General features: G+C 34.8%; 4 protein-coding genes across 6 annotated transcripts; 3 read left to right on the top strand and 1 right to left on the bottom strand.

Moving 5' to 3' along the window:
- The first annotated feature begins 4,297 nt into the window (after window positions 1-4,297).
- LOC122581084 (pre-mRNA-processing factor 39) lies at window positions 4,298-14,019 on the top strand. Of its 2 annotated transcripts, none has more exons than XM_043753231.1 (14): window positions 4,298-4,456; window positions 5,254-5,638; window positions 5,729-5,841; window positions 5,928-6,154; window positions 7,187-7,354; window positions 8,314-8,677; window positions 9,161-9,304; window positions 9,873-10,025; window positions 10,230-10,346; window positions 10,484-10,564; window positions 10,664-10,813; window positions 11,066-11,362; window positions 12,809-12,940; window positions 13,549-14,019. In XM_043753231.1, exons 2-14 carry the CDS (start codon window positions 5,284-5,286, stop codon window positions 13,669-13,671), a joined length of 2,424 nt encoding a protein of 807 aa, XP_043609166.1. In that variant the 5' UTR covers window positions 4,298-4,456; window positions 5,254-5,283; the 3' UTR covers window positions 13,672-14,019. The 2 variants fall into 2 exon arrangements, with proteins under 2 accessions (XP_043609166.1, XP_043609165.1); XM_043753230.1 differs by having other exon boundaries at window positions 13,546-14,019.
- A 1,534-nt stretch (window positions 14,020-15,553) lies between these two features.
- LOC122583102 lies at window positions 15,554-16,291 on the bottom strand. The gene has a single exon (XM_043755539.1). The coding sequence runs from the start codon at window positions 16,289-16,291 to the stop codon at window positions 15,554-15,556; it is 738 nt and encodes a 245-aa protein (XP_043611474.1).
- Window positions 16,292-18,038: 1,747 nt separating this feature from the next.
- On the top strand, window positions 18,039-24,561 carry LOC122582603 (nuclear transport factor 2). Of its 2 annotated transcripts, none has more exons than XM_043755017.1 (9): window positions 18,039-18,254; window positions 18,642-18,776; window positions 19,942-20,248; window positions 21,158-21,525; window positions 22,289-22,463; window positions 22,609-22,727; window positions 22,800-22,865; window positions 23,863-23,944; window positions 24,217-24,561. In XM_043755017.1, exons 1-9 carry the CDS (start codon window positions 18,216-18,218, stop codon window positions 24,306-24,308), a joined length of 1,383 nt encoding a protein of 460 aa, XP_043610952.1. In that variant the 5' UTR covers window positions 18,039-18,215; the 3' UTR covers window positions 24,309-24,561. The 2 variants fall into 2 exon arrangements, with proteins under 2 accessions (XP_043610952.1, XP_043610951.1); XM_043755016.1 differs by having other exon boundaries at window positions 18,040-18,254; window positions 22,606-22,727.
- Window positions 24,562-25,629: 1,068 nt separating this feature from the next.
- Window positions 25,630-26,013, top strand: LOC122583101. Its single transcript, XM_043755538.1, has one exon. The coding sequence runs from the start codon at window positions 25,630-25,632 to the stop codon at window positions 26,011-26,013; it is 384 nt and encodes a 127-aa protein (XP_043611473.1).
- The last annotated feature ends 597 nt before the right edge of the window (window positions 26,014-26,610 follow it).

Below are 26,610 nucleotides of genomic sequence, written 5' to 3'. Positions count from 1 at the left end.
TATATGCAAATGTTAATAAGGAAGTAGATAAACATTAAATAATTAATTAAAGATATAATATTTACAAATTAAAAAGGACACTTGTCGCGTAAAAATATGTCAATTGTCGGTTAAACAATATTACAATCCTATTTTAGTTTATTTGTAAATGGGTGACTAGGATGACTAAAAGTGAAACAGTTTTATTAAATCGTTTTAGTTAATTTCCAAACAAACATCAAATATTTTTTTTTTATCATTTAACATATGAAGGTTTTTTTTTTAAACAATAGTGATGATTAGACTCAGTGACATTGCTTCTTCATTGTTTGGTAGAAATCGACCACATCACCAACATAGTCAATCCGAGAACATGACTGGTGGTTGACGTCCCACTGTAAATTTGGACTTCACGACATGCCTTTTCATATACTCATCTCCAATTTCAACGGAAACTCATGCTGGCAAAACTGATGTCTCCATTCATGGGGGCATTTTTGCTCACATATTAATTTGAACCGAAGACCTTTCGGTCTCAGGCTCCACCATACACCAATCCATCTATTAATAATCTCATTTTTGCTCACATCAAAAATTGAACCTAAGATATTTCAATCTCAGACTCCACCATATACCAATCAATCTATTGATAATTTGATATATGTATCTTTAGTGTATAATTTGTTGAATAGTTTTGTTCGTAAAAATTAGCCAAAATTTAATTTATAAAACGGGGATACACTAATGGTTACGAGAACGATACCCGCGTGTTGCGCCGGTGGCAGTGATGTAATGGCGGCGAGGCGGTGATGGGTGGTGAGCAGCGGTAGCGGCGGCGGAGATTGGTGGTGGTGGTGGTGGTGAGTAGTGGAAGTTATTGATGTAATGTGACTATGATGTATTGTACATCATGCATTAGAATGTGTACATTGTTGAAACTTAAAATCAATATTGAAAATTTAAGTTCAATGTTAAAAATCAAAAGTGAATTTGCTTTATAATATAGTACATATATAGATATTACACAAACGGGTAGTGTACCATGTCGCATATAGTATAGCTAGTAGTAATTCCATGATCGTCCACACGAAATCTATAATCTATAATCTACAATACTTAATAAAGCAAACCTCTTTTTTTTTCTTATTAAACTTTAAGCTTTTGATATAACTAAAGCAGCCTTACATAAAATCAAACATCTTCACATATATCTCATATTTCACAAGTGTCCCTTTTCATTTAACTATACTATTTTTTTATGTCAACTACCTTTACATTAAAATCCACACCATTAATGCCACCAGCACCCGTCGTTGTCGCCCTGCTGCCACATTGTGGGGGTACCCCTCTCATAAACTTTAATAGTTATTAACAATATTAAATTAAATTTAGAAATAAGTGTATTACGAGGGTTGTGATCAAGTTGTCACGTTGTCTGACAACTACAAGTGATATTGTGAAAATTTTAAAATAACTTAAATTAAAATGGTTTATATGAAAATTTTTTATAACCAATGTGACGAGAAAGAGTAGTAAGACTATCTCAGGATATTATTAAGTTAAAAATAGTTTTTGATAAATTTTAATGGAAAATAGTTGTTAAATTGTTTACAACTCCTTATAAAGCACAGTGACCTCTCATGTTTTAGAAAATTCAACACTTTTATACCCAAAATATTCTTATTTTTAATCGTAATTTTTCTACACACCGAATCTATACTTTTATACTATTTAATAAATAAAATAACCTTTCTTAAAAAGTTATGAATGAATTATCTAAAATACCATTAAAAGTTAAATTACAATATCAGTAATTTATTTTTTAAAATATTTCCATTAACCTTTTACATCAATTATCAACACCACTCGACGCTGTAACACCCCAAGATTTTAAGGTAAAAGAAATTAACCCCTTTTCATAGTTTTGACATCAAATTAATATCCTAGTATTTTATTTTTATATATGGGGTTAATTTAGTTGGAACTTTAGCGGATAACGGGTAAAATACCCACAAAATATTGGGGTGGGTCGTGGCAGCTCCAAAGAGTGCCAGCCCTCCACCTTGTTGATGAATCACCCTTCCATTACTAATTTTCTTTCTTCTTCACCTTTCTTCCATGCATTCCATCTCATTCTTTCAAAATCAAAGATAAATCCTCTCAAGTTCAAGGAAGAATTTATAGTATTAATCATCACCAACATATCATCTTCATTCAATAATTCAAAAGTTAGGGTTTGTGGGTCTTGGTGGTGGTGGCCGAATTTGAAAGGAAAAAGGGGGGAGAAATTGTGAATTGAAAACCCTAATCTATTGTCTTCCATTGTTGAGGTATTGATTTCCCTACTTTAGTTTTATCCTTCTTGGGAAAATTAGGGTTCATAGAGTGAACCAATTTGGGGGTTTTTACTAGGAAACGAATTATGGTTAATTTTCTCCAATTCCTTAGTTAACCTAGTTGTCATTGACTTATATGATGTGTTTGATTATGAAATTGAAAAGTTCATGTGATAAATTGAGTTGTAAGAAAAGATGAATTTTTTACTAGTTATTGTTATGTGAATGAAAATGGTAGGTTGAACCACCTAATGTTATAGTTAAGATGAAAGTAACTCAATGACAAATGGGTTGGGTTTTGGGTTTAGAAAGGGCTAGTGATTGAGTATGACTAGGTTGAGCTAGTCAAGTGTGAATGTAAGCTTATGCATTTTTATGATATGATTATAGGTTGAAGCTTGCTTGTGCTTATTCGTTTTTAGCTTTATTGTCCTCTTGCGGAGGAGGTGAGTATATTTGCATACCTTTATGTTTATGTTGGATCAATTGACCACATCATGTTGAAGCCTTTTGTCCATGGTGGTTTTGACCATTTCATGTTGAAGTTTGTAAATCCATGTGTGGTAATTGATGTGGCATAAGCCCATGTGGGGCATTGTGATTATGAGGCCTAAGAACCTCCGGGGCCTAAGAATCCCGATAGTTGATATGATGTGAGGCCTAAGAACCTCCGGGGCCTAAGAATCCCGATAGATATGATTTGTTTAGCTTATATGGATCCATATATGTGTTGATAGTGTGCAAGGTGAATATGTAAATGTGACATGACGATGTCATAGGTTACATGTAAAAGTCCTTGTACTTTGCCCTCATTCGTATCCGTAAATGTATGCAAGTATATTCACTAAGCCTTTGCTTATATTGTAGTTGTTCACTCTCTTATAGGTAGTTCCGGAAGAAGGAACTAATGTGGTTGAGTTAAGAGACTTGTTAGAGCTTGAAGTTGACTTTTGCAAGAATTTAAGGTATTAGGTCATTCTTGGATGAATGACTACTTTGGTATTAAAGGCTTAGAAGTCCTCCCTTTGGCTCTTAATACATTATGTCTTGTTGGTCTTGCCTTTGTTAAAATTATGCAAATGGTCAAGTGAAAGTCTTTTGGAAAGGTTGTAAATTTGAGTTTCGGGCAAAAATTATGTCAAATTGGGTAAATGACCCATTTGATGGTCTCCTTGGGATTTGGAACAAGATATGTTGTACTCGTGTTTGAAATGTGTCTATAATGTTGTTAGTAACTTCTGGAATGTAGTTTGTGAAGTTCATGTTGATATGGAAAGGTTGCATTTTGGTCTAAGTGTTAAAATGGTTTGTTTTGCTGATCAGGTAGCCCATTGCGGCGCGATTTTGCCCATTGCGGCGCAGTGGAATACCACGGATTTTAATCTGGTTCCTCCCACTGCGACGCAGTGGGGATGGTGATAAATCCACTGCGGCACAGTGGGGTAAGTTCAATCTTTGGCCGAGGATTCCCACTGCGGCGCAGTGGGGTAAAAAAAAAAATTGCGTTTTCGGTTTATCGAGTCTGGTCCTTTCAGACGCCATGTCCACCATCAATAGTGGCCCCCACCACCACAATCACTGCCGCATTGCGCGAGTACCGTGCTGGTTTTTCCAAATTATGTAATATGCTTGAAGTTTTACCTTTAAATAAAGAGTTTTGTTAATGACAACCCTAAGGGCTGCCAGTATTAATTAATTTAATGCATTAAAATTTTTACTTTGTTTTGAGAAAATTCAGGGACACTTATTGATATATAAAATATCACTTTTTATGCATGTAATAAGCTGTTAATGACAACTCTGCTATCATTATCATTTTACAAAAATAAAATAAATGTTCGTAAACTAAAATTACAACCATGAAAATTTGAAATTTACTCGTGGTAAATAAATTAGAAAGATATTCTAGAGCTTGGTCAAAAACAAACTATAAAATAAAAACAAGGCAAAAATAGAGATACTGAATATCTTTTTCATATCTATTTAACTAGGGCAAAAAAAATAAAAATACAAATACAAATACACCAAACAGCAGGTCGCCGTCACTTACATATCTCTCCGGTCACCGTCGCCGTCGTATTATCTCACCGCCGTCCACCTTCTCTACTTGCGGCCGAAATCCACTCTTATCACTGCACCAAGTAATTTTCGAGTCTTTCGCATTATATACTATGTTACAATTATTATTATAATTTTAATACTATATGTTTCCAATCAAATTATCACTATATACATGCATATAGAACTATATATTATATATATATATATATATCTGGTACTGTATGTATTATAAGTGGATAATACTTGTTCAGTAGGTTATTATTTTGGCTCATATAATAGATTTAACCCTGGCTTCTTTTTTTTTTTTTCTTTTTTTTCTGTAATGTGTGATTTACATGTATTACTATTAATTGGTGTAAAATTTGAATCTCCGTATGTCTATAGGAATAATATCTGTATACACACACACACACACACACACACACACACATATATATATATATATATATAACTAATTAGATGATATATAACTAATTAAATGATATGTGTGTAATGTGTGATTTATTTTACTGTATAAACCTTGAAATCACGCAATGGTATCTAGTATGTGTTCTGTGTGGGTTGTTTTTGTATATAGAACGGAAAATAAGAGGGTGTTTGGTTACAAGGGAGGATCCAATGGCTGAACTTTCCTTTTTGTAAATGTGAAAAATTTTGTATAAAATTGCGTTATATCCCACAAATGACACACTGAGTCTGCTGCTGCAAAAGTTGTGAAATTTATTTTATGGTATGTTATAATATATGTTTTTCATCTGTTCCTTTTGGAGAGACCCTTTATTGAATATAGTGTGTTGGATTGGACTTTCTAAATATCATATCTTTGTAGCGTTTTTGTCGCTTATTATAGTTACCTTGGCTGTTGTCTTTTGTATAGGCTTAAGGTAAGTCAGCACCCTTTTTGATTATGGGAGATAGTGAAACAGCTGTTGGTCAAGCATCAGCTGTCCAGGAGAATCCGTCAGTTCCCTATTCAGCTTCGGAGCATAGTGACATGGCTAATTCTACTGTTACCAATGCCATGGAGGTAGAACATGGGGATGGGTCAGGTGCTGCTGAAAAATCAAATGCTACAAATGTTAATTCTGGTCATGAGGTTTCTCCTGTAGACTCATCTCAGCTGTCAGCTTACCATTCTTCTGTGAATGGGAATGATGGCAGCGATGATAAACCTATGCCAGATGCTGTTGTAAATGAGAATGGAGTTAGTTCATACACTACACATAATTCTGCACCTGTAACCCAACCAGAAGATGGTTCTGGTAAATTTTGTCACTTTGTTTTATTGTATATTGATCTGTAGAAAAAAAATATCATGTTATTACTGTTTATTGTATTCTTTTGTATGGCAGCCGTTGCTGCGTTATCTCCTGAGGAAGAGCGACTTTGGAGCATAGTAAATACCAATTCGTCAGATTTTAATGCCTGGACTGCCCTAATAGATGAGACTGAAAAAACACCTGAGGTAGGCAAATTTCCAAAGGATCAAATTGACTGACTGTTAGTGCTGTTGATTTTTATGACGTTAATTATGTTTTGTTCTTTTAACAGAATATTTTGAAGATCCGAAAAGTTTACGATACCTTTTTAGCTGAATTTCCCCTGTGTTACGGCTATTGGAAGAAATATGCTGATCATGAAGTGCGACTTGGATATATGGATAAAGTTGTCGAGGTCTATGAACGTTCTGTGCATGGGGTGACCTATTCTGTAGATATGTGGTTGCATTACTGTGTTTTTGCCATAAACACCTATGGGGATCCTGACACAGTACGGAGGTAATAACTGCTTGTTGGTCAACAATCATTGTTGTGGTCATCTGAGTGAATGCATCGATTTTGTCATTTTTTGTGTCTTTGTGATAGCATGTCGTTGCAATACAATAATTTTTCCACACCAATTACTTATTGTACATGGCAGAATATTTGCAGGGGAAAAGTTGGAAAACCAGAGAACTGTTTGAAAGTATTTTCTTTGTTTTTTGCATTTACATTTCAATTTTTTTACGGCCGAACAAGAATTGATGTTTTGGCTAACCTTTATGTTTTCAAAAGACAAATTCAGCTAACACAATTTTGTAAGCCATTGTAGTTATAAGTTTTGAACTTCTTAATGATGTTTCAAATGTTCCAAAACGCATGCGTCGACTGTTTTGACTTCAAAGTGTTCCAGCTATTAAATACAGTCTATATTCTTTACCTTTAAGTCTTTGTATTTGTTGGAAAAAGAAACTGTACTACCAAGCATGTCCTTCTATTTTATGAACCAATATTTACAACTCCATCAACATCACAGAGAAGGCATACATAAATTAGAAAACGGAAGTGGTACAACATGACATTATGATGGCTGAGTTATTCTGATGTGCAAACAATTTTTTGATTAAGGCGAGTTTTATAATTAGTGGTCAGACACTTTGGGGGATTGAAATATGTTTATAGTGGCCCGAACAGCATGCTTTCATCGATTTCTTTCTTTAGGGCTACACTATAGTCCATTTAGTACTACATGAGGTTTTGTGTTCCAAACCATGACCGATCGAGATGTACTAATGTGGAAATACTGAAATAGCGGCTGAGAAGATCTAGTCTAGTCAAGAAGTAAGATGTCCTGTCATTGTTGCTATTCATCTGGATTTAATATAATCTATATTTTTAAAAAGGTGAAAATACCATGATTAATAAGTATATATTGTGAAGCCGTTATGTGTTTTTGTAATGCATCTATAGCATTCTATCATTCCTTGATATAGTTAGCTATTACCGTGTTTCTTGATTTAAGATTATGATTCAGCTATAATTTTGTTTCAGGCTATTTGAACGGGGATTAGCTTATGTTGGTACTGATTACCTGTCTTTCCCCCTATGGGATAAATATATCGAATACGAGTATCAGCAGCAACATTGGTCCAACCTTGCTATGATATACACACGGATATTAGAGCATCCTAATCAGCAGTTGGATCGCTATTTTAACAGGTGATTAGCTTCAGTATAATCATGTCTATGCTCCCACACAAGTTTATTATAGTTCCACCATAATGTTTGAATGTATCTTTGTGCTATTTGTCTTGGGGTTGTAAATGAGCCAATCCGGTCCAAATTGCTGGGACTTGGGGCTATCTTGTTTATTAATATTTCAGCTTGAGCTAGTCTGAGGTGGATGAACTTCTCAAAATTGTGCTCAAGCTTGAGCTCGATGATCTTTTTTTTACATAGGAAAATTTATTTAACTAATAATATTCATGCTCGAGTTACTTGATTAAGAAATCAAGCTCTATGAGGTACTCCAATAGCTCAAACTCTTGCTAAACACTAATCTTATATGTGATCATAAATAGTTTTATTTTAGAGCTCAAAAGCTAATGAAACTGCTTTCAACTTTATTTTAATGCAAAAACATGGGTACTTTAAGAGCTTGACTTCTTTACATTATAAATAGTTTTATAGACTGAAGCTAACCATTTTAGAGTGAAGGTAAATATAATCTTCATTAGTTATGTAGTTTCTCGCTAAGAAATCGGACATATATATTTCCAAACGCATTAGTATTAGATGTCATTACTTATTGTATAATTCAGATCAAAAGAAAAGGTCGTGTTTGTTGCTTACTGTTCACTAAAATTCCTTGTGTGAAACTTATACTTTCGAAGTAGTAAAAATAACATAAACATTCCAATTACTGAAAATGATGATTCTAACATTTAAAGATAAGAAATGGATTAATTTTTGTGCTATACCTCCTAGTTATTTCTACACATGGAATATTTATGGCTGCTCACATTGGCGTAGCCAGTTTTTTCTCTGAATATGTGATATTCTTTGATATGTGGTTATGTATTAACATTTAAACTTGAGATAGAAATGGGTGAGAATCCTGCAATTATTGGTTTATTCACTTCTACTTTTGTGTGTATGTATGGTCATACAATTTACAGCTTCAGGGAATTAGTGGCTAGTCGTCCTTTGTCAGAATTGAGAACTCCCGAGGAAGTTGCAGCTGCAGAAAAAGCTAAAGTCGAGGTTCACAAAGAAGAAAGTGAAGGGGAAGTTCAACCAAATGCAGCAGAGCAATCCTCTAAACCATCAAGTGCAGAGTTAACAGAGGCTGAGGAGTTGGAAAGTTATATCGCCATTAGAGAAGAGCTGCATAAGAAATCTAAAGAGTTGGATTCAAAAATCATTGATTTTGAAACTGCTATTAGGAGGCCCTATTTTCATGTTCGACCACTTAATGTCGCAGAGCTTGAAAATTGGCACAACTATCTTGATTTTATTGAAGGAGGTGATGACTTAAATAAGGTAAATTGAGTGTTTATTTTCAAATGTTTAAAGGTTTTTCTTTTTGGCTTGTGCGTTTAGTTGTTTGTCCCTGTTACACATTGACTTACAGTTAAGTAATATCTGCCACCGCTCATATGATTTATCGGCTAAACTCGTTGGATGAAGCATCTTTTTAAACTGGAATAAAGCATGGGTCTCTATAAGGCTAAGTACTTCAAACTCTCAATTTTGTGAGTCGAGATTCTGGGTTCATCATGTGTTGTGTATGGTAAACTATTTGTTAAAAGTTGCAATGTTATGTATGCAGGTGTGTTCTTACTTAATCATCTCTGTCTGTGAGGCAAGGAGGGTCCCTCTTTTCTAATTTGAGGGGCCTCCCTATTCCGTCATCGGAGTATCTCTTTTGTGTTTCTTCTATGCCCTCTTTTTTGCATTATCTTTTATATTTTTAATTGGGAAATCTTGATCATCTGGATACGTGATGTTAATTTTCTGAACCAGGTTGTCAAGCTATATGAAAGATGTTTAATTGCGTGTGCCAATTATCCGGAGTACTGGATACGCTACATTCTGTGTATGGAAGCTAGTGGAAGTATGGATCTTGCTGAAAATGCACTTGCTCGTGCCACCCAGGTGTTTGTAAAGGTATCCAGTATTCTTCTTAGAGGGTGTCGGGATTTGTGATTTGTAAAATTATGGGGTTCTGGGTAATCTAATTCAGATGATCATAAACTGAAATTAGGCTGTAAGAGGTGGTGTTTTGGATGTATTTTTTGTTATAGTTATAAGCAATTAGCTGTTTGTGTTGGGAAATTTTGGTTTATTTAAAAACAAACCAATGAATTTGCCAAAAAAGAAATTCTTGTAAAATAAAGTATACATCATGTGTGATGGGAGTAAACTTTCTTAGTTTAGGGTAATCGAATAAGTAATTGTGTTACTTTATCCAATCCTCTGATAACAAGTTTTGTTGACATTAGTATGATTACCAACAGGGATATACAACTACAAGCCACAGTAGCCAGATAATAAGTTTCAAAATGTAAATCCAAGCTTTTCCTTTATCTGGCTGTTACTTGCTGTGTGTAACTTCCTTGAATGCCTGAAATTGTCTTTTGCGCTGTTTTCCAATCGATCTTAGTTAGTCTGTGTATGCATTTTGTTTGGTCTTGTTTTTATTGTTATTCACCCAATTGGTTGATAATGTTTACAGAGGCAACCCGAGATTCACCTATTTTCTGCTCGACTCAGAGAGCATGGCGGAGATATTGCAGCTGCCCGTGCATCATATCAGCTTGTGCACACAGAAATTTCACCTGGTCTTTTGGAAGCAATCATCAAGCATGCTAACATGGAACATCGGCAGGTAAGCTATTTAGAACTTAGGTTACTTGGCCAAACATAGGTATTGCATAAAAGAGGTGACGGGATGGGAAGGTTACTTAACATTCAAAAAGGGTTTGGGTCAAAAAGTGTGCCCTCGTTATGCAATAAGTAGGTGGAATTCATTGTCTCTAGCATAAAAATATTGATCTCATATTCTAATTGGTTTACTTTTCTATATAATTAGGGAAATTTGGAAGATGCTTGCTCTTTGTATGAACAGACGATTGCAATTGAGAAAGGAAAAGAACAATCGCAGACCTTGCCGCTTTTGTTTGCACAGTATTCTCGATTTTTGTACATGGTATGTTTTTTTAACATGCACCTTTTGTGCTCTTTGTGTGTGTGTGTGTGTGTGAAACCACTGTATTTTAATTATTTAACTAGGTTCCCTATTTTTGAGTTTGTTGTTTTTCTTTAAATGTCATTTTTAAATGGCAGGTTTTGGGAAGAGTTGAAAAGGCAAGGGAAGTTCTACATCAAGCCCTTGAGAGTAATCAAATCTCAAAACCACTCCTAGAGGTTTATATTTCTGCTGGTTTATACTCAAAATCTGTTTTATGTGCTACTATTATTTCTGCTCTTGTCTTACCTGGATCTAATTGTGTTCTGATCATGCAGGCTTTGATTCATATAGAATCAATTCAATCATCTCCAAAACAAATTGATCGTCTAGACTCGCTAGTTGAGAAGTTTATTGCTCCTGGTCCTGATAATTCAAATCCTGCAAGTTATGTTGATCGAGAAGAGTTGTCTAGCATCTTTTTGGAGGTATAGATATATTTTGATTTCTTTTTGATTAGTAAGATGACAATGTCAACCCTTGTATTGATTAGTTGGTCCAGTTAGTTTGTGTTTTATCTCAAATGGGTAAAATTTCAAAGATTTTTTCACTTGAATGATGTTATTTTGTTGCATATAGTAAGTTTTTATATAAAATGTACAAAAAAGAGCTCACCTGAAACCCGTTTGACCCCATTACAGTCAATCCCCTTGTAGACATGCTAACAGTTTCTTCTGCAGTTTCTAGATCTCTTTGGGGACACCGAGACTATCAAGAAGGCGGATAATAGGCATGTCAAGCTCTTTTTACATCATAAGAATGGCCCGGACTCCAAGAAACGTCACTTGGATGGTTATTTAGCTTCTGACAGAGCAAAGCTTGCCAAAACTGGTGCTGTTTCGCCTGCTCCATCAATGGTGGGTGGCTACCAGGGGTCACAGAACCAGTGGCCTACGGGTTACGGTGTCCAACCTCAGTCTTGGCCACAACCTACACAGGCTCAAGGACAACAATGGCCAGCAACCTATACCCAGCAGGTATTGTTATTTAATGAAATAGATCCCTTGAAAAATTTGCTCTTTTGACTCTGCTTCTGTCCTTGACTTATTGAAGGGTTGTGCCATTTCTGTTGAAATTGAAACTAGACAAAAACGTTTAGCATTGTCGGAATATTGGTTCTGAAGGCTTATAGTTTGCATTCCTGTTAAGTAACAACTATAAGTAGCTAGACTGGCAGATTGGGTAATGCATGCTGCTGTTTAAGATGTATACCCATGTTATATGGTATAGATTTAGTTTCTTTTCCAATGCATATGGTTATTTTATTTCCCACATAATAGCTGACCAACATTTTTAAAAACAGTAATACTAATTAACTTAATCGAAAATCATCAATTCATCATCATCTTCCTCCTCTCTGCTGTGTTTGACCATCGCCATCCAAATGGTATACTGTCTTAAATTCATTCTAACATGTACGGGTAACATTGTATGCTCCTAATGGACAATCCAATTCATGTCCGCTTTTGCCATATTGGCTCTATCTGTTTTAGGCCATTTAGCTGTTATTATGCAACATTCCTGATGGATTGCCGTATATCAAGGACAGTTTAGTCATCAACAATACTTAAGGATTTTGCATAGTTTGTGTGTGTATCTCTGGCTTGCCTGGAAATTTGAAAACGTAAGTCTGCTCTTGTTAGTCTTGTACTAATGTACATAAGTTCGTCCCAGGTCAATTCGGCATTAGCACAAATTGGCCCGCAATCTTATGTACACTGTACACATTAGCACCCCCATTTTCACCTTGCTCACGTAGTAGCTTTTGTGAGTCTTCCCAACTCCCAAAACTTTCATGCAATCCATAACTATGTACAGTACACGCGTGAAAATGGATCAAGATTCGGTCTTTGTTTTTTTTGCAGTCAACCCTGCCCATCAGTAAACCCTGACCAGAACCGAACCGGTTATATATAGTCCAGTTTCTGCTCCACGATATATGATGTTGTTGGTCCTCGGACCTTACAACCGGGCCAGGTCTGTTTTTGGCCCATTATGCTCTAAAAATAGTCTGGACCTCTTTTAACTTAGCCTCTATGTATTTTGTTTAACTCGTGTGACCTATTGTGACTAAAACTGCACCCAAATTAACTTATTTTTACCCTCGACTATTCGCTGATGCTAGGATGTTTCTCTAGTAACCACTTTCTACACTTTCTTAAGGATATGATTTCTTCACTCCATGTATTTTGTTGTAGCTTACACATTCAGAAATTTCTTCATGTTGGTGATTACTAATGAGATATTGATAACCAAGGTGATATATCATGTAGCTAGGTATTCTGAAAAAAGAATTGTTGCCTATGGGATATGAAGATAGTGTATTCTCAAGTGACTTCATATTGATTACCAGATAGTATAACACCTTCAATTTGACATAACTGGAGCAAGAATTTATGCTTTTACTTTTTGGTGTATTTTAGGCTGCTTATGGTACATACAACGCATATGGAAGTGGCTATGTCCAACCGCAAGCCCCAACATCTGTTCCTCAAGCTGCTGCCCCCGCCCCCGCCCCTGCTTATGCTGCCTATCCTGCTTCATATCCAGTCCAGGTATACTTATATATTTGCATATACAAAGGTTGCTTGTGAATCAATTACAATCACTTGAAAAAATACATTCGATCTTACAGCTGGCAAAACAGCGGGGTTGTGTAACGGGTCAAAACTAGTTTAAGTTTAAACAAGTCTTTCTTAGTACAGTTTTTTTTTGTGTTAAAATGTATAAAACATCTCGTTTTGCTATTGTATTTATTGATTTTTCAAGAGTCAAAACCTCTATTGTAAGCATATGGTTCCCTCTTTGTTCGCTAAACACATATTTTTGCTGATGTGGCAGTCTTTCTACATCATCAAAACCACATCAATAATTTTCAAGTTATAAGAGGTCATATGAATATAATAGCAAAAGTTTGATGGATATAATAGATTTTTAAAAGCAGGTTACAGACAATAGCAAAATGTCACAAAGTTTATATATATTCATGAAGTTGTCTCAAGTTATTAATCAACCTGTAAGAGGCAAACACAACCCAATTAGCCATCGTCAAGTTAATTTGTAAAAATGGGTACCTTTTCGTGTTTCTGCTGTTAATGACGACTTGTTTGGGAGTCGATATGGGGTTTAATCTCTTACATTTATATCTTTATTATCTCAGCAGGCTGTCCCGCAGCAAGTTTATACGCAACCTGGTGCTGCAGTAACAGCAGCACCGACATTGACACCAGCTCAGCAGCCTACTGCAGCTGTTGCTCCGCAGTCGTATTATGGCACTTACTATTAAAGCCACAACAGTTGTAGTATACCATAAAATCGATGGCAATTTGGTTCGTTTTATCCATCTTCTGTAAATTACACATGGCCATGGTACTATCATAATAATCATTGATATGGTCTGATGTCATGGTAGAAGATGCATGAAGAGAAAGGTAATTTGTCCAGTAGGAGGTCTCGTCTGAATATTACAAGCAGTTGTGGGACATTGAATTTGTGGAGTCGTTTTAGTAAGTCGGTCAAATTAAGCTATAGATGATTTAGTAGAAAAATTTGTAAGCTATTGATGGAATGTTTTGTTTTTTCTCGAATAGATTATCATTCTATCTACTTGTACCCGATTTCGTTTGCTTTTTGAGTTGCGTTCTATTTTAAGCTGCTTTGTAGCTTTTTTTTCCCCTATAATGTAGAAGGCTTTTCCACAAAATGTCTCTAATTTTTGTTATCAAATATTTTAGGTTATAGTTATTGCATATATTCTGAAAAAGGATATTATTTCTTTTTTAACTTTATGTGGACATTGCATTCTTTCTGAAAAAATATATATTATCTTTGTTTTAAGTTTAAACTAGTTTTTGTACCCCGTTGCCCGGGGATACGCTTTTTATATGACAAAGATTATGTCAATTATTCAAACCCAAAACTTAAAAAAAGACAACTAAACATGTAGTAATAATAATAAAAAATATGTTAGGGAGTTATTTTTGTGGGTTTAATGGGCTGTTTTTGGAATTTTTCTGGGCTGTTTGGAATTGGTTTATTGGAGTTCTTAGGATTATGCTGTTTAGAGCCCAATCTGGTTGTTTTTGAAAGAATACAGAGATTATTGGATCAACTGATCAAGGTTTAGTTCAAGTGACTACTTTTGAGGAAAAGAGATTTTATTTTAGTATTTTGTTACTTGTAAATATTTTTTTTCATTTGGTTTTGATATTTTTTTTTAAATAGATTTCTATAGTTTTGTCATTTGGGATGTTCATTAAGTTCTTGTAAAATGACATCTCTTATGGGTTTGTCCATAGTATTTTGTACATTTTTTTTCACCAAATAATAATAAAAAAATGTAAAAAAATAATAAGATGTATAAAAATATAAACAATAACTATATTCTTGTAAGACGTAACGATGATGGAAGTTATTATATATTAAAAACATTATTTATATAAAAAGACATGAAAATAATCGAAACCAAAATTTTGAAAATAACTGTAACTGTGTGGAAATTGTTTGATAAAGATCCAAAAGCTTAGTGTTAAGAAAATGAAAAAAAAAACTTTGACATATGCAAATAGAATTTGAGTTTGTTTTGTAGATTTGTAAGTGATTTTATAGGTTGGATATACGTGAATAAGAGAAAATGTATGTTCTTAAAGAATCTTGTTCAAGCGTGATATATCGAAGATTTATCTATCAAGACATTTCTTATATCATCATTTGAAGAAGACTCATGGTATTGGATTGCATCAATCAAGATATGATCATCAGTGGGAGACTACGCGTTACACTCTTTTTTCCTTCGTCATGGTTTTGTCCCATTGTGTTTTTTTCGACAAGGTTTTTAATGAGGCAACAACTACAAGCGTATTGTTCATAAACAACCAAAGGGTAGTATTGTAAATAAATATATTATGATATATATATATATATTGTGGATGGATGTTTATAGTGAAGATTTAGTTTCCTAATCTTTTATATTCTTAGAGCCTACTCCAAGCAAATTTATGTGTATATAAACCCCTATATTGTGAATAATGAGAATAAGAAAATCTTCCTTTCTACCTTCTTCTTTTCTATTTTATAACAAATTCATAGTTAATAACTTTTTTTTTTGAAAGGTAAGTATTATTAACATATCTCCTAACGAAAAAACTGGGATAACTTGTACAATATAGTTATATCAATTTGACATTACACCAATCTTTCCTTTCTATATTCACATTTTTCTTTCTATTCCTGTACCACAAATAACCCAACGATCTAATATCGAGCAACAACTTATCCACTTTGATATCAATGTTCGAAAACCTTTTCTCATTCCTACACTTCCATAAACACCAACATGCGACTATGATAATACCTTTGAGAGCTTTTCTTTCCTTCTTCTCCAATCCGACAAACTCATGTATCACCACCAAGTCTTTTGGTGAAAATAAAAAGAAAGGACTAGCTCTGCACCAATTTCTAATGAACTGCCACACAATAGTTGCCACTCCACAAGAACAAAACAAATGGTTAACGGTCTTGCTATCAGTCTCACAAAGAACGCATACCTCGTTGGGTAAGAAACAATTGCGGTTCTTCAAAGCATCAACAGTAGGAATCCGTTCCATAATCAACCGCCACATAAAGATATTAACTTTATTCGGTACCCAATAAGACCAATTGAACACATACCTAGAGGTGTAGTCTTCAGCACTTCTCATGAACTCTTTAACTGCCTTAACCGTCATGCCATTACTGTTTGGTCCCCTCCATACCCATCTGTCTTTGTCGCTATTAAGTCTCGCCCCACAAATCAAGGTAAACAGATTTCTCCATTCATCGAGCTCCTCCAATGAAGTTGGCGGTCTTGACCACCACCATCTTCCTGAGAACAGCCCAATGATGGCATTGAAACTATCACGAACCATACATTTTTTGTCTTTCTCAAGCTTGAACAATAAACGAAATTTTGACTTTAGAGAATCATCCCTTAGTCACACATCTAACCAAAACTTAATGTCACTGCCATCCCCACAATCTCCTCTTAAAACTTGTTGCAGTCCCAAACCATCCATTTTAATAGATTCTATAGATTTAACAATTGAACGCCACGTACACGGTATTTGATAATTCAATGGAAGTGACCCACCCCCAACTTCTTTTCTTGTCGTGGATACCAATAATCACCTCCTTCCATAAACAAGGTGGGTCGTTTTTGAATCTCCAGAGTGTAAGACCCCGCCTTACCACAACACATTATTGTCCGCTTTGCCCGCAGGCTCATGGCTTTGTTTCTGGTTACTCGAGCAAAGACGACCCTATCCCCTGAGACACAATTGATCTTCCCGTTGCCATCAGAACCCCCCCCCCCCCCCCCCCCACCATAGAAATCTTCTCATTATTTTTTCCAATTTGTCAATAACTTGAAGCCCTGAAAAGAGAAAATAAATAAGAAGGAAGACTTTTCATTACAAACTTAAGTAATGTGACCCTTCCCCCTATCGACAAACAAGATGCTTTCCAAATAGATAATTTTTCAAACATGGATTTCCAGTTTGACATTTTTTTTCATATTGGCTCCAATAGGGACACCAGGTGCTTAAAATGGAAACGTCCCCACCGAGCATCCCACAACCTCAGCCGCACCATTTATCTCCTCATTAGTCAAGCCCATACCAAAAAGATTCCGCATAAAGCAAGTGCAAGATCGAATATCCATCTTCATTTAACTTAATACCTTTAATATTACCAACCGCATTAGCTTTGTTTATTGTCACCGACAAGACTTCCATAACCACTAGAAACAAAAAAGGAGAAATGGGATCGCCCTGTCTCATGCCTTTGTGGCACTGAAACTCGAATGTGGGCGAACCATTGACCAGGACAGAAGTTCTAGCCGAGGCCAGAATCCCATGTATCCATTCACACCACTTTTTTGGAAAACCCATCAGCTCCAACACCTATAACAGAAATCTCCAGTTAATACTTAAAGTTGATAATTATAAGTAAATAGAAATCATCTCATTATGTTTAAAAACTAGACGAGTACTCGCGCAATGCGGCGGTGTAGACGGCGACATGTCGATGGTGGTAGTGGCGACTTGTAGCGGCAACGACGGCGAGTAAGATATATAATTGATGTAAAATAATTCATGTGTGATTTAAGGAATTAATAAATGTACATAATTTAGTAGATAAAAGATGTATGACATAAATATTTTAAAAGATTAAAGATTTCAAAAATAGAATTCCTAATTTGTATTATAAAGGAGTATAGATAGGTGTTATATAAAAATAAAACTTCTTACAACTAAACACAACCTAAGTTTATTGAACTTGTTTAATTCATAAAATTCGACTACCCTGTTCTTCTGAATATACGATTTAACTACCAAATACAAAGTTTAAATACCTTGTTGAAAACTTGACTCGTTTACTACACTCATTTTAGCTATTTTTGCCAAAACCTAAATTAGTTCGGTAAAATCATCATAGATATTTCCTTTCTATATTTAAACCAAACAAATCACACGAACATCACCACCACTATCACAATCTTAAAAATTCAATCACAACCGTCAAATACCAATGACTCATACACCAATCTAACGGACCACAATTCACTTTCTAAAAACTCTCTTTCTCAATACATTATACATACAGATCTCATCTTCTTTCTTCCGCTTTTCCCCCGTCCCTCTGTTAAACCCTCACTCTAATCCCCCCCAAAATCCATTTTTTAATTTTTCTCAAAACCCTAATTACACACACACACACACACACACACACTGTTCTATGTGTTCGATTTGAAACCCTAAACACTTCTGGTTTTCACTTTCGTATCTAATAATAATGGCTAGTGCTTACTCGCCTTCCGTTACCGCTTCTCAGGTTTCCTTCTTAATTTTTTTTTTTTACATACTGTATCTATATATATATATACATATATACATATGTAATAAATACAGTAAGGTTTCTGTAACAACACATCATATTTATTCATATGCATACTCATAGCTATACAAGTATAGATACAGTATCTATATCTAAACATGCTTATTGATATATTAGTATGTATAGATACCGTATATATATATATGTTGTATCTGTATCTATACTTGTATGAATATGATGTATTCTTACAGGAACCTTACTGTATCTATTACATGTGTGTGTCTCTCACTCTATATATTAATATATTATAATATATGTATGTATGATGTATCTATATTTGATAACTGATTAACTGATGTTGATGATTTGTGTGTGTGTGTACAGATTGGTTCATATTTTGTTCAGCAATATTATCAGGTGTTACAACAGCAACCTGAATTCGTGCATCAGTTTTATGCCGATTCAAGTACTATGGTTAGAGTTGATGCTGAATCCACCGAGACGGCTTCTGCTATTTTTGTAAGCCTTATTGTTTTGGTGAATAAAGTATTTGTATTTGATCGTGTGAATAAATCAGTGTTTTTAGTTCCGAGTGAGAATGGAAATGATTTTGATATTCTGTAAGGAGATATATGTAAAGTTGAATCTTTATGTTAGAGTTAAATAATAAATATTATGCTTTTTGATTATTCAGGATGTGGTCCGGACGAGGTAGTCACTTTATAGACATCCAAACACCACACTATTGATCTGTTTTTTTGGTATATATTATGTTGGGTGCTAAAACTATATGTCAAATTAAGTTACTTTATGTGATTTTGTTATGCGTGGGATACTTATTTATGACTAGATTGTTAGAAAAGGGGATGCTTTTCTGTATATCTAGTTGATGCCTACCGCCTACAATAAGAAGATGGATTTTTATTTTGGTTCTGAGTATGATTGAGTTAGGTTGTCTTGTTGTCCTTTATATTGCTTCATTATCTATGGACTAGATTGTTTAGAAGTTGAGAGATTTTCCAGTCACAATAATTAGTATACACTGTTTAAGAGACTGATATTGCTTCATGATCTTTTTACGACCTAAAATGATTGAACTTGAAGAAACATGCAAAGGTTTGCTTCAAAAGTACTGATTTTAGGATACATGTAAAAACATCTGTATATGACAAATGATGATCCTTATACCTATTTCTTATGTGTCAAGATGATCACACACATCCATGTATACCCTACTTAATGCCTTGGACTCTCGTCTGTATGAATGCCTTTCATGATTCTCTTTTGCTTTATGATGTTTCATTGAATTTTAATTTGTGTTGCGTATATTCAAAATCCTATTGCAAAATGAGTTCCTGTTCATGGTCACTTTCTGATTATACGATAGTGGTTCCTTTAGTTTACAGAGCATTTAAGATAAGTAAATAGGTTTTACCTTCAACTTTTTTTTCGTGCCTTTTTATGTTGGTTTTTTGGGAGCATCATTATACTCTTCTTATTTTGAGCGACAAGCTATCCTACTTTTAAACTACACGAATGCCTAGGATGCAACCTGACCACCCCCCCACCACCAAAAAAAAACAAAGAAAAAGAAAAAAAAAAGTAATATGTGAGAAGTGTCTCCTAGGTGGATTGACCAGGTGCATCATTTTATACTTATGTTTGGATTACTTTCTTGTCGCAGCAAATCCATACACTTATTCAATCACTGCATTTTAGTGCGATTGAAATCAAGACAATAAATTCTCTTGAATCATGGAGCCAAGGCATCGTTGTGGTGGTTTCTGGTTCGGTGAAATCCAAGCTCTTTAGTGGCTGGAGGAAGTTTGTTCAGACTTTTTTTCTTGCTCCACAGGATAAAGGTTACTTTGTCATGAATGACATCTTTCACTTCATAAGTGAGGAGGTTACCCATCATCGTCCATCAACTGTGGCTCCAGAGACCAAAGTTGATTCTCAACCAATTAGTTCCACTCCTTCTGAGTTGTTAGGTATTACTTATTTTTCATATTACACCGCATATGTTATTTTTTCAATCATGTAGAATGATCAAAAGACTCGTTTTTCTATAGAAGTTAAAAGATTATTGAAGAAATCTGTACGAGTTAAGTATTATTCTGCAGAGTGTCAAGTTAAAATGGACGCGTATGAGTTGGTATCTGATCATATGGATTTAGTGATAAAATCAGGACAGGTTGAGCTGACCCATTACAATACCAACGGTTATTTTGTTTGATATGATTTACTGAAGTTAGATTATTTCAATTGTGACATTACCATTGACTTCAACACTTTAGGAGGTTTTATGGATCAAAAATACGCTTTTGGGCTTTTCAGTTCGATTGATATGTTCAATACAGTTCCCTTTTAGCTATTTTCAGTAATATTTTTTGGCAACCCTAGTTTTATGTGACTGTCTTTGGACTTCTGAAGTAGACATTGGGCAATAGAGGTGGCAAAAGGGATGTGTCAATTAGGTTGATTAACTTGTCAAAGTTAGTAGATTGCTTCAGCTACTCAAGCTTTTTTCTTTTAAAATTTTTTTTTTATCTTCTGTGAATTTTATAAGTAATTTAGTTCTAAAATTTGATTCATAGAAACCATACTGCTAAAACAATAATCTAAAGGTAGTTGGGTAAGTTTCTAAGTTTACCGATCTGACTTGTTGGAGATGAAAAGTATACTTAAATCAACCTATCTAAGCACATCGACATTGCTAAGTCTGTTTGGCGTACTGCGTATGTCAAAAAAGTTATGTTTTATATGCATGATATACACTGTTTTTTTCTTATATAATACTTCAGTTTGAAATTTGATTATGGCTCAAGAGGATTTTCTTCTTTCCTTTAATGCATTGTTTTAGTATATCCGTTGGTTCATAATAGAAATTTTAAACACAGTTGGTGAAGATGCGTTGGAGGTTGAAGCGAGGGAAAATCTTAATTCGATACACTTAGATGAAAATGATGAAGCTGATTACTACAACACTTCCCAAGAAACTCAACATCTACAGCAACAGGAAGATTATGTGAGTGAAGAGTATGAGGAAGAATCACCGCCCGAAGAACCTCACAGCACCGTGGACTATGTACAAGAACCTAGCTATCAAAACACAGTGGATGAATATGTTCAAGAGCCTGCGCATCAGAATAGAGTAGAATATGTTCAAGAACCTGTGCACAAGCACAGAGTAGAATATGTTCAAGAACCAGTTTCTGCAGCAGAAGAGCCTGTTGCAGAACCTGTGAAGTTCACATACGCTTCTATTGTACGTAATATTGTACTATCGCCTTTTATATGATAGAGCCTTGAGGTGGCGAAATGGGCTAAAACACCTAATTTTATGTTAGGGGTCAATACCAGATGGATGGGATAGGTTAACCCAAAACACCTGTTTGTCCTAAACTTTTAAATCTTTGTTAAACAAATAAATCGTGTCAAATATGATTACAGAAGGCGGTTCAAAAAAAGAATGATCACAAAAGTTATATTATTCAACAATAATCATCATGATTAAGATGACGCAGGAGGGTTTTTATGCATTATAAATACTTAGGATGCTTTCAGCCTGGATTCTTTCGGTTTTTTATTTTATTGTTCAGACTGTTTACAGATTAAAATTAACCTGGGTTGACACATTCATCAGTAACACTTTTTAGATCATTGTGGGTGATTTGGATCAGAAATATTTTAAAATGCTAGGTTATCTAAGGTTGGATGGTTCTAGTAATAACTTTGAAGTTCAGTAAATAAACGAGAAATAAAGTGAATTTTTTTTTGCAATTGAATTGAAGCCCCAAACTATAATCTTATCGTTCTGTCAATGGTTACATTAAGATGAAATAAGTTGTTGATGGTAGGTTAGAAGTAGTGTTGCTTTTTTGGCTATCTGTATGTGTTGTGTAATGTGCCATATCTTGCAGAACTAGGATTCAATCTTGATTTTAGTTGAAGGTATTTCTGCCATGTTATTTGCTTTTTGTTTGTAATTAACATATGCATATCTCTCCATGCATGTTAAATTTTAAAAGTTGCGATCAAAAGGGAAGTCACCATCAGTCCCCGCCCAACCATCTGTCACCAAGAGTGTCACGCCTGCCTCAGAATGGGATCAGATTCCTGAACCCGTTGCTCCGCCAACACCTGTTTCTTATGTACCTGAATCGACTACTCAGGTGCCACAAGAATCTTTCACTAGCGAAGAAGGTAAATTAAATTGCTTTTCATTTTGTTTCTTGGTGTGTTGCAATTATGCTTGAAACAATTATATGTTAAGCCTCCCTAAAAGATGTAACGCCACTACGAGAACTTCAAGTTATAATATATTTTTGTGTTTTTGGATTTTCAGTAGACTCAAAGTCTGTTTATGTGAGGAACTTGCCAACTACTGTTACTAGTCATGAAATTTTTGAGGAGTTCAAGAATTTTGGTAAAATTAAACAAGATGGCGTGTTCTTGAAGAATCGCAAGGTGGTTGTCTTTCGTGTTATAGCTCTCACTATTTCTGTTAAAATTGTTATAATAATTTGTAATTACATGCAGGATGTTGGCATTTGCTTTGCATTCGTGGAGTATGAGGACTTAGAGGGCGTTCAGAAAGCAATTGAGGTTTGTACTCTATCTCCGTCTTTCATTTAAGGTTCAAGAGTGTGTGTAGTAGAGGTCATGATCTTAAATTATATACTTATGAATAATGTAGGTTCAGTTAGGTATCCTAGATGTTTGTTTTGCTTATGCCCCGGTCTTGGGTCAAAAATAGTCAGTGGCTTTTGTTTAATATGTTGGTAACAATATTCAAATTATCTGGATACTTGGGAGCATACTTGCCAATGGGGTAGACGTTGATAATTCATGATTTTTTGTATACTCCAATACGTCTGCATTACTGGGATCTGAAAAAGAATGTTGATGCGAACAAACAAGTCTTCAAAGATTATGGTATTGTTTTTCTTAAATGCCAATGTACAAGTTTATGATACGAACCCATCCCATAATATGCTCGCATCATGCCGTAAGCTAGGTGTAGAACTCAATCCCAAAAGCTAGCTCAAAGGAGGAGGGGACACCTAGGCTTGTAAACCACCAACCAATCTCATACTTGGCCGATGTGGGATCATATAAATACCCCACCCTTTGAAGAGCCAACGTCCTCGTTGGTCACGACTATGTTGGTCACGGTTGGCACCCTTCTCCTTGGGTCCAAGCCACCACTCCATAGGCCACCACTCCGAGCGCTGGAACCTTGAAAGGTTGGGTTGTCTCTGATACCAATTGATACGAACCCATCCCATAATATGCTCGCATCAGTTTACTAGCAGATTTCTATTAAAGTATACATAGGTTAGAGACATTATACATGTACAAGTTTACTAGCAGATTTCTATTAAAGTATTAAAAAGGTTTTTTTCCGTCATCAAAGATTATGGTATTGTTTTTCTTAAATGCCAATGTTTTACGTTAATCATGCTGCTCGAAGCATGTGTAGTGTGTGAAGCCTGATAAAAATGTAAATTAGATGGTTGCTCTTATTGTTGAGAATATATTGCATAGTGCAATCCTTTGCCATATAGCTTAATTCAATAATTTTTTCGGTTATGTGTTTTAGGCGTCCCCGATTCACTTAGCTGGAAGGCAAGTTTATATTGAAGAGAGGAGAGCAAACAGCAGTGGTGGCACTCGCGGGGGAAGTATGTGTTATTTCATATTTGAGTTGCTTTTGGTTACTCACAATTTGATGAATTAAAATAAATCTGGAACATTATTTATTAAATGTTAAAGACAGTTGGCTAATTTTATATATTTCTTTCACCAGTTAGACTTTTAGAGGGGATGTCTTTCTTAACTTCCCCATATCGTATACCTTTGACCTTTTAATCATCAAAGCAGAACCCATTTTGTCGAACCCTTAAAAGTATGATACTTTAGTGAATGTTGACTTATTGCGGGGTTATTTGAGCAGGAGGAAGAGGAGCTGGAAGAGGGCGGGGTGATGCCCAAAGAGGAGGACGTTACGGTGGTGGTTCTTATGCCAGAGGCAATGGGTATCGTTAGACATAATACCAATGTTTACTACAAAGACGGCATGCCAAGGTTCTTGGGAGGGTCTGTTTTTTGCGATAAAGGTTTTGGTTTATAAACAAACTTCTGGATTGTGGTTTTGTGTTGCATTATGCTCATCTTGTTCAACATGTTGAACACATGTTAGAGAATTGATATCTGGGTATTGATATCGCACAAGCGGTATCCATCTCCTGGCTGTTTTTTTAAAACTTTCAATTTAAAGAAATGCATGTTTTTTTTGTCATGTTGGTTCGATTATGCCTCTCTTTTTATTGTGTTTTAGCTGATGCAAAATTAGTTACGTTTCACCTGCATTATGGGTTGGGTTTTAAGCGTAATCATTTTTTCCATCTTGAATTTTAATTTAGTTTTGAAAAATCAGTTAAACTTTATATTCACTAGTTTGTAACATCGCATACATATGTATTTTGAACGTTACTTCCTCTATATTCTAGTTGGGAACTATGAGTGGTATGGCGCTAATCTTTGGTTGTTGCTTGTATAGTGAGGACTTGAGGTTGATGTAATTGTAATTGTAATTGTATAGTGAGGACTTGAGGACTAAGGGCTTTGTTTAGCATTTTCTTTAAAAGAAAAAAAAAAAGAAGATACGAGTAGTTTATATTGGAATCTTTAGAATATAGTTTCAAATTTTCATTTACTGAAATTCTATAAAAGGTATTTAAAGAAAAATGTTTTGACTAACTAAAAAGTTATTTTATAGGTAACCGTATTTTTCTTAAAAAAATAATCTAAAGAAATTATTTATGAAATATATTTTGTAATAATCATCTTTTGTCTATTTAAAATTAAATTAAATCAAAATATATATGATTTCATAAGTGTTTCGATATTCTCATTTATTATTTTTATTTTTAATCTGAAAAATTTGCATCTATGTATACGTTGGGGTACGGTTTATTCTAGTACTTTTTATAATTTGTTTCCTTATGAGAACTAGAATACATAACTGTTTCCATAAATATTTAACTAGTGTTCGATCTCCAAGCAAAAAACTTGTTTCCATATATTAGTTTTGAAAGGTCGGTGGAGACTCGAGTAATTCGTAGTTATGTATAGATAGTGATCTAGTAAACCCGGCCTCATTCCAATTAGTTAAAACCCTTACATTACACTTTCGACTAAATTTTCATCATTATTATCAATTCATTCGCAAGTTCGCAACCAAGCCAGAATTATAAAGGGAATCCTGAACACGGATGGCAGTTCCAAAGGGAATCCTGGCCCGTCGAGTTTCGGGGGGCTGATCCGAGATTCGAAAGGAAGATGGGTATGGGGTTATATGGGCAAGATGGAAGGCGGAAAGTCTCACACGAGTTTAGACGCCGAGGTTTGGAGCATTTATAAAGGATTGTGTTTAATCAAAGACAAGAATCTTTCAAACTTATTGATCGAGACCGACTGTGAAACGATTTTAAGGCTTCGGCCCGAATCGCTGGACAGGGATCATCCGCTGAAGAAGGTCTTGGAAGATATTGATACGTTAAAGGTGGAGCAAAAATGTGTGTTAGTTCATACAAGACGAGATGGGAACCAATGTGCGGATGTGTTGGCACACTTGGGTGGTAAACAGACCGATGAATGCGTTTTCCTACACGAACCACCATCTATGCTACTACCGTATCTGTTACGGGACATGGAATCGGCTATCGAGTTTGAAAGAAATCGACAATGACATCCTAATTAATAATCCGTTTATAATGTACATATATATCTATATTCGTTTTCCAAGTCTGAAAACATGTTGTTGTTTTTGACACTGTTGATAATATTACTCTATTATGGTCATAATCAATAATTGATATGTAGAAATAGAGTTGACCAACCATTGTTTGTATATTCCTGAAATACTTTCATGATGTTCACATATATATTAGCTTCATATATAGAAGTATTTTAGTACTCTGTGTTTAAGTTTGAAAACATGTTGTTTTGAATTGATTTTATTGATCTTGTTGTTTTTGACACACTGTTGATCATATTACGAGTAATTAATTTTTAGTGTTAGGAAATATTATCTTCTTTTACTCCATATTAAATATTTCTTGTCTTTAAAATATTTTATTTGCCCTTAAACTTTTTTATTTTTATTTTTTATTTACGTAACTACCTAAAATTCCTAATAAAACAGACCGCCTTTCCCACTTCTGTCGCCGCATTGCGTGGCTACCATGCTTGTAGACATTATTTAGTAATTGTATTTCCATCTTTAATAATTTGAGCTCATGTCACTCTCTTCTTAAAATAAACAAGATGAGTTTATTGACCAAGC

Source organism: Erigeron canadensis, chromosome 9 (genome assembly GCF_010389155.1).
Source record: "Erigeron canadensis isolate Cc75 chromosome 9, C_canadensis_v1, whole genome shotgun sequence".
Taxonomy (NCBI): Eukaryota; Viridiplantae; Streptophyta; class Magnoliopsida; order Asterales; family Asteraceae; genus Erigeron; species Erigeron canadensis.
Note: the sequence above shows the minus strand (reverse complement) of the source record. Positions and strands in the feature narration are given on the sequence as shown.

What these genes read in the sequence shown, in the direction of transcription:
- LOC122581084 (XM_043753230.1), top strand. Translation starts at nt 5,284, where the DNA reads ATGGGAGATAGTGAAACAGCTGTTGGTCAAGCATCAGCTGTCCAGGAG. An exon ending in AGACTGAAAAAACACCTGAG is followed by an intron (nt 5,842 to 5,927) that starts GTAGGCAAATTT and finishes TTCTTTTAACAG; the next exon opens with AATATTTTGAAGATCCGAAA. An exon ending in CCACCCAGGTGTTTGTAAAG is followed by an intron (nt 9,305 to 9,872) that starts GTATCCAGTATT and finishes TAATGTTTACAG; the next exon opens with AGGCAACCCGAGATTCACCT.
- LOC122583102 (XM_043755539.1), bottom strand. Translation starts at nt 16,291, where the DNA reads ATGGTTCGTGATAGTTTCAATGCCATCATTGGGCTGTTCTCAGGAAGA.
- LOC122582603 (XM_043755016.1), top strand. Translation starts at nt 18,216, where the DNA reads ATGGCTAGTGCTTACTCGCCTTCCGTTACCGCTTCTCAG. An exon ending in AGACGGCTTCTGCTATTTTT is followed by an intron (nt 18,777 to 19,941) that starts GTAAGCCTTATT and finishes TTCTTGTCGCAG; the next exon opens with CAAATCCATACACTTATTCA. An exon ending in CACTCCTTCTGAGTTGTTAG is followed by an intron (nt 20,249 to 21,157) that starts GTATTACTTATT and finishes TTTTAAACACAG; the next exon opens with TTGGTGAAGATGCGTTGGAG.
- LOC122583101 (XM_043755538.1), top strand. Translation starts at nt 25,630, where the DNA reads ATGGAAGGCGGAAAGTCTCACACGAGTTTAGACGCCGAGGTTTGGAGC.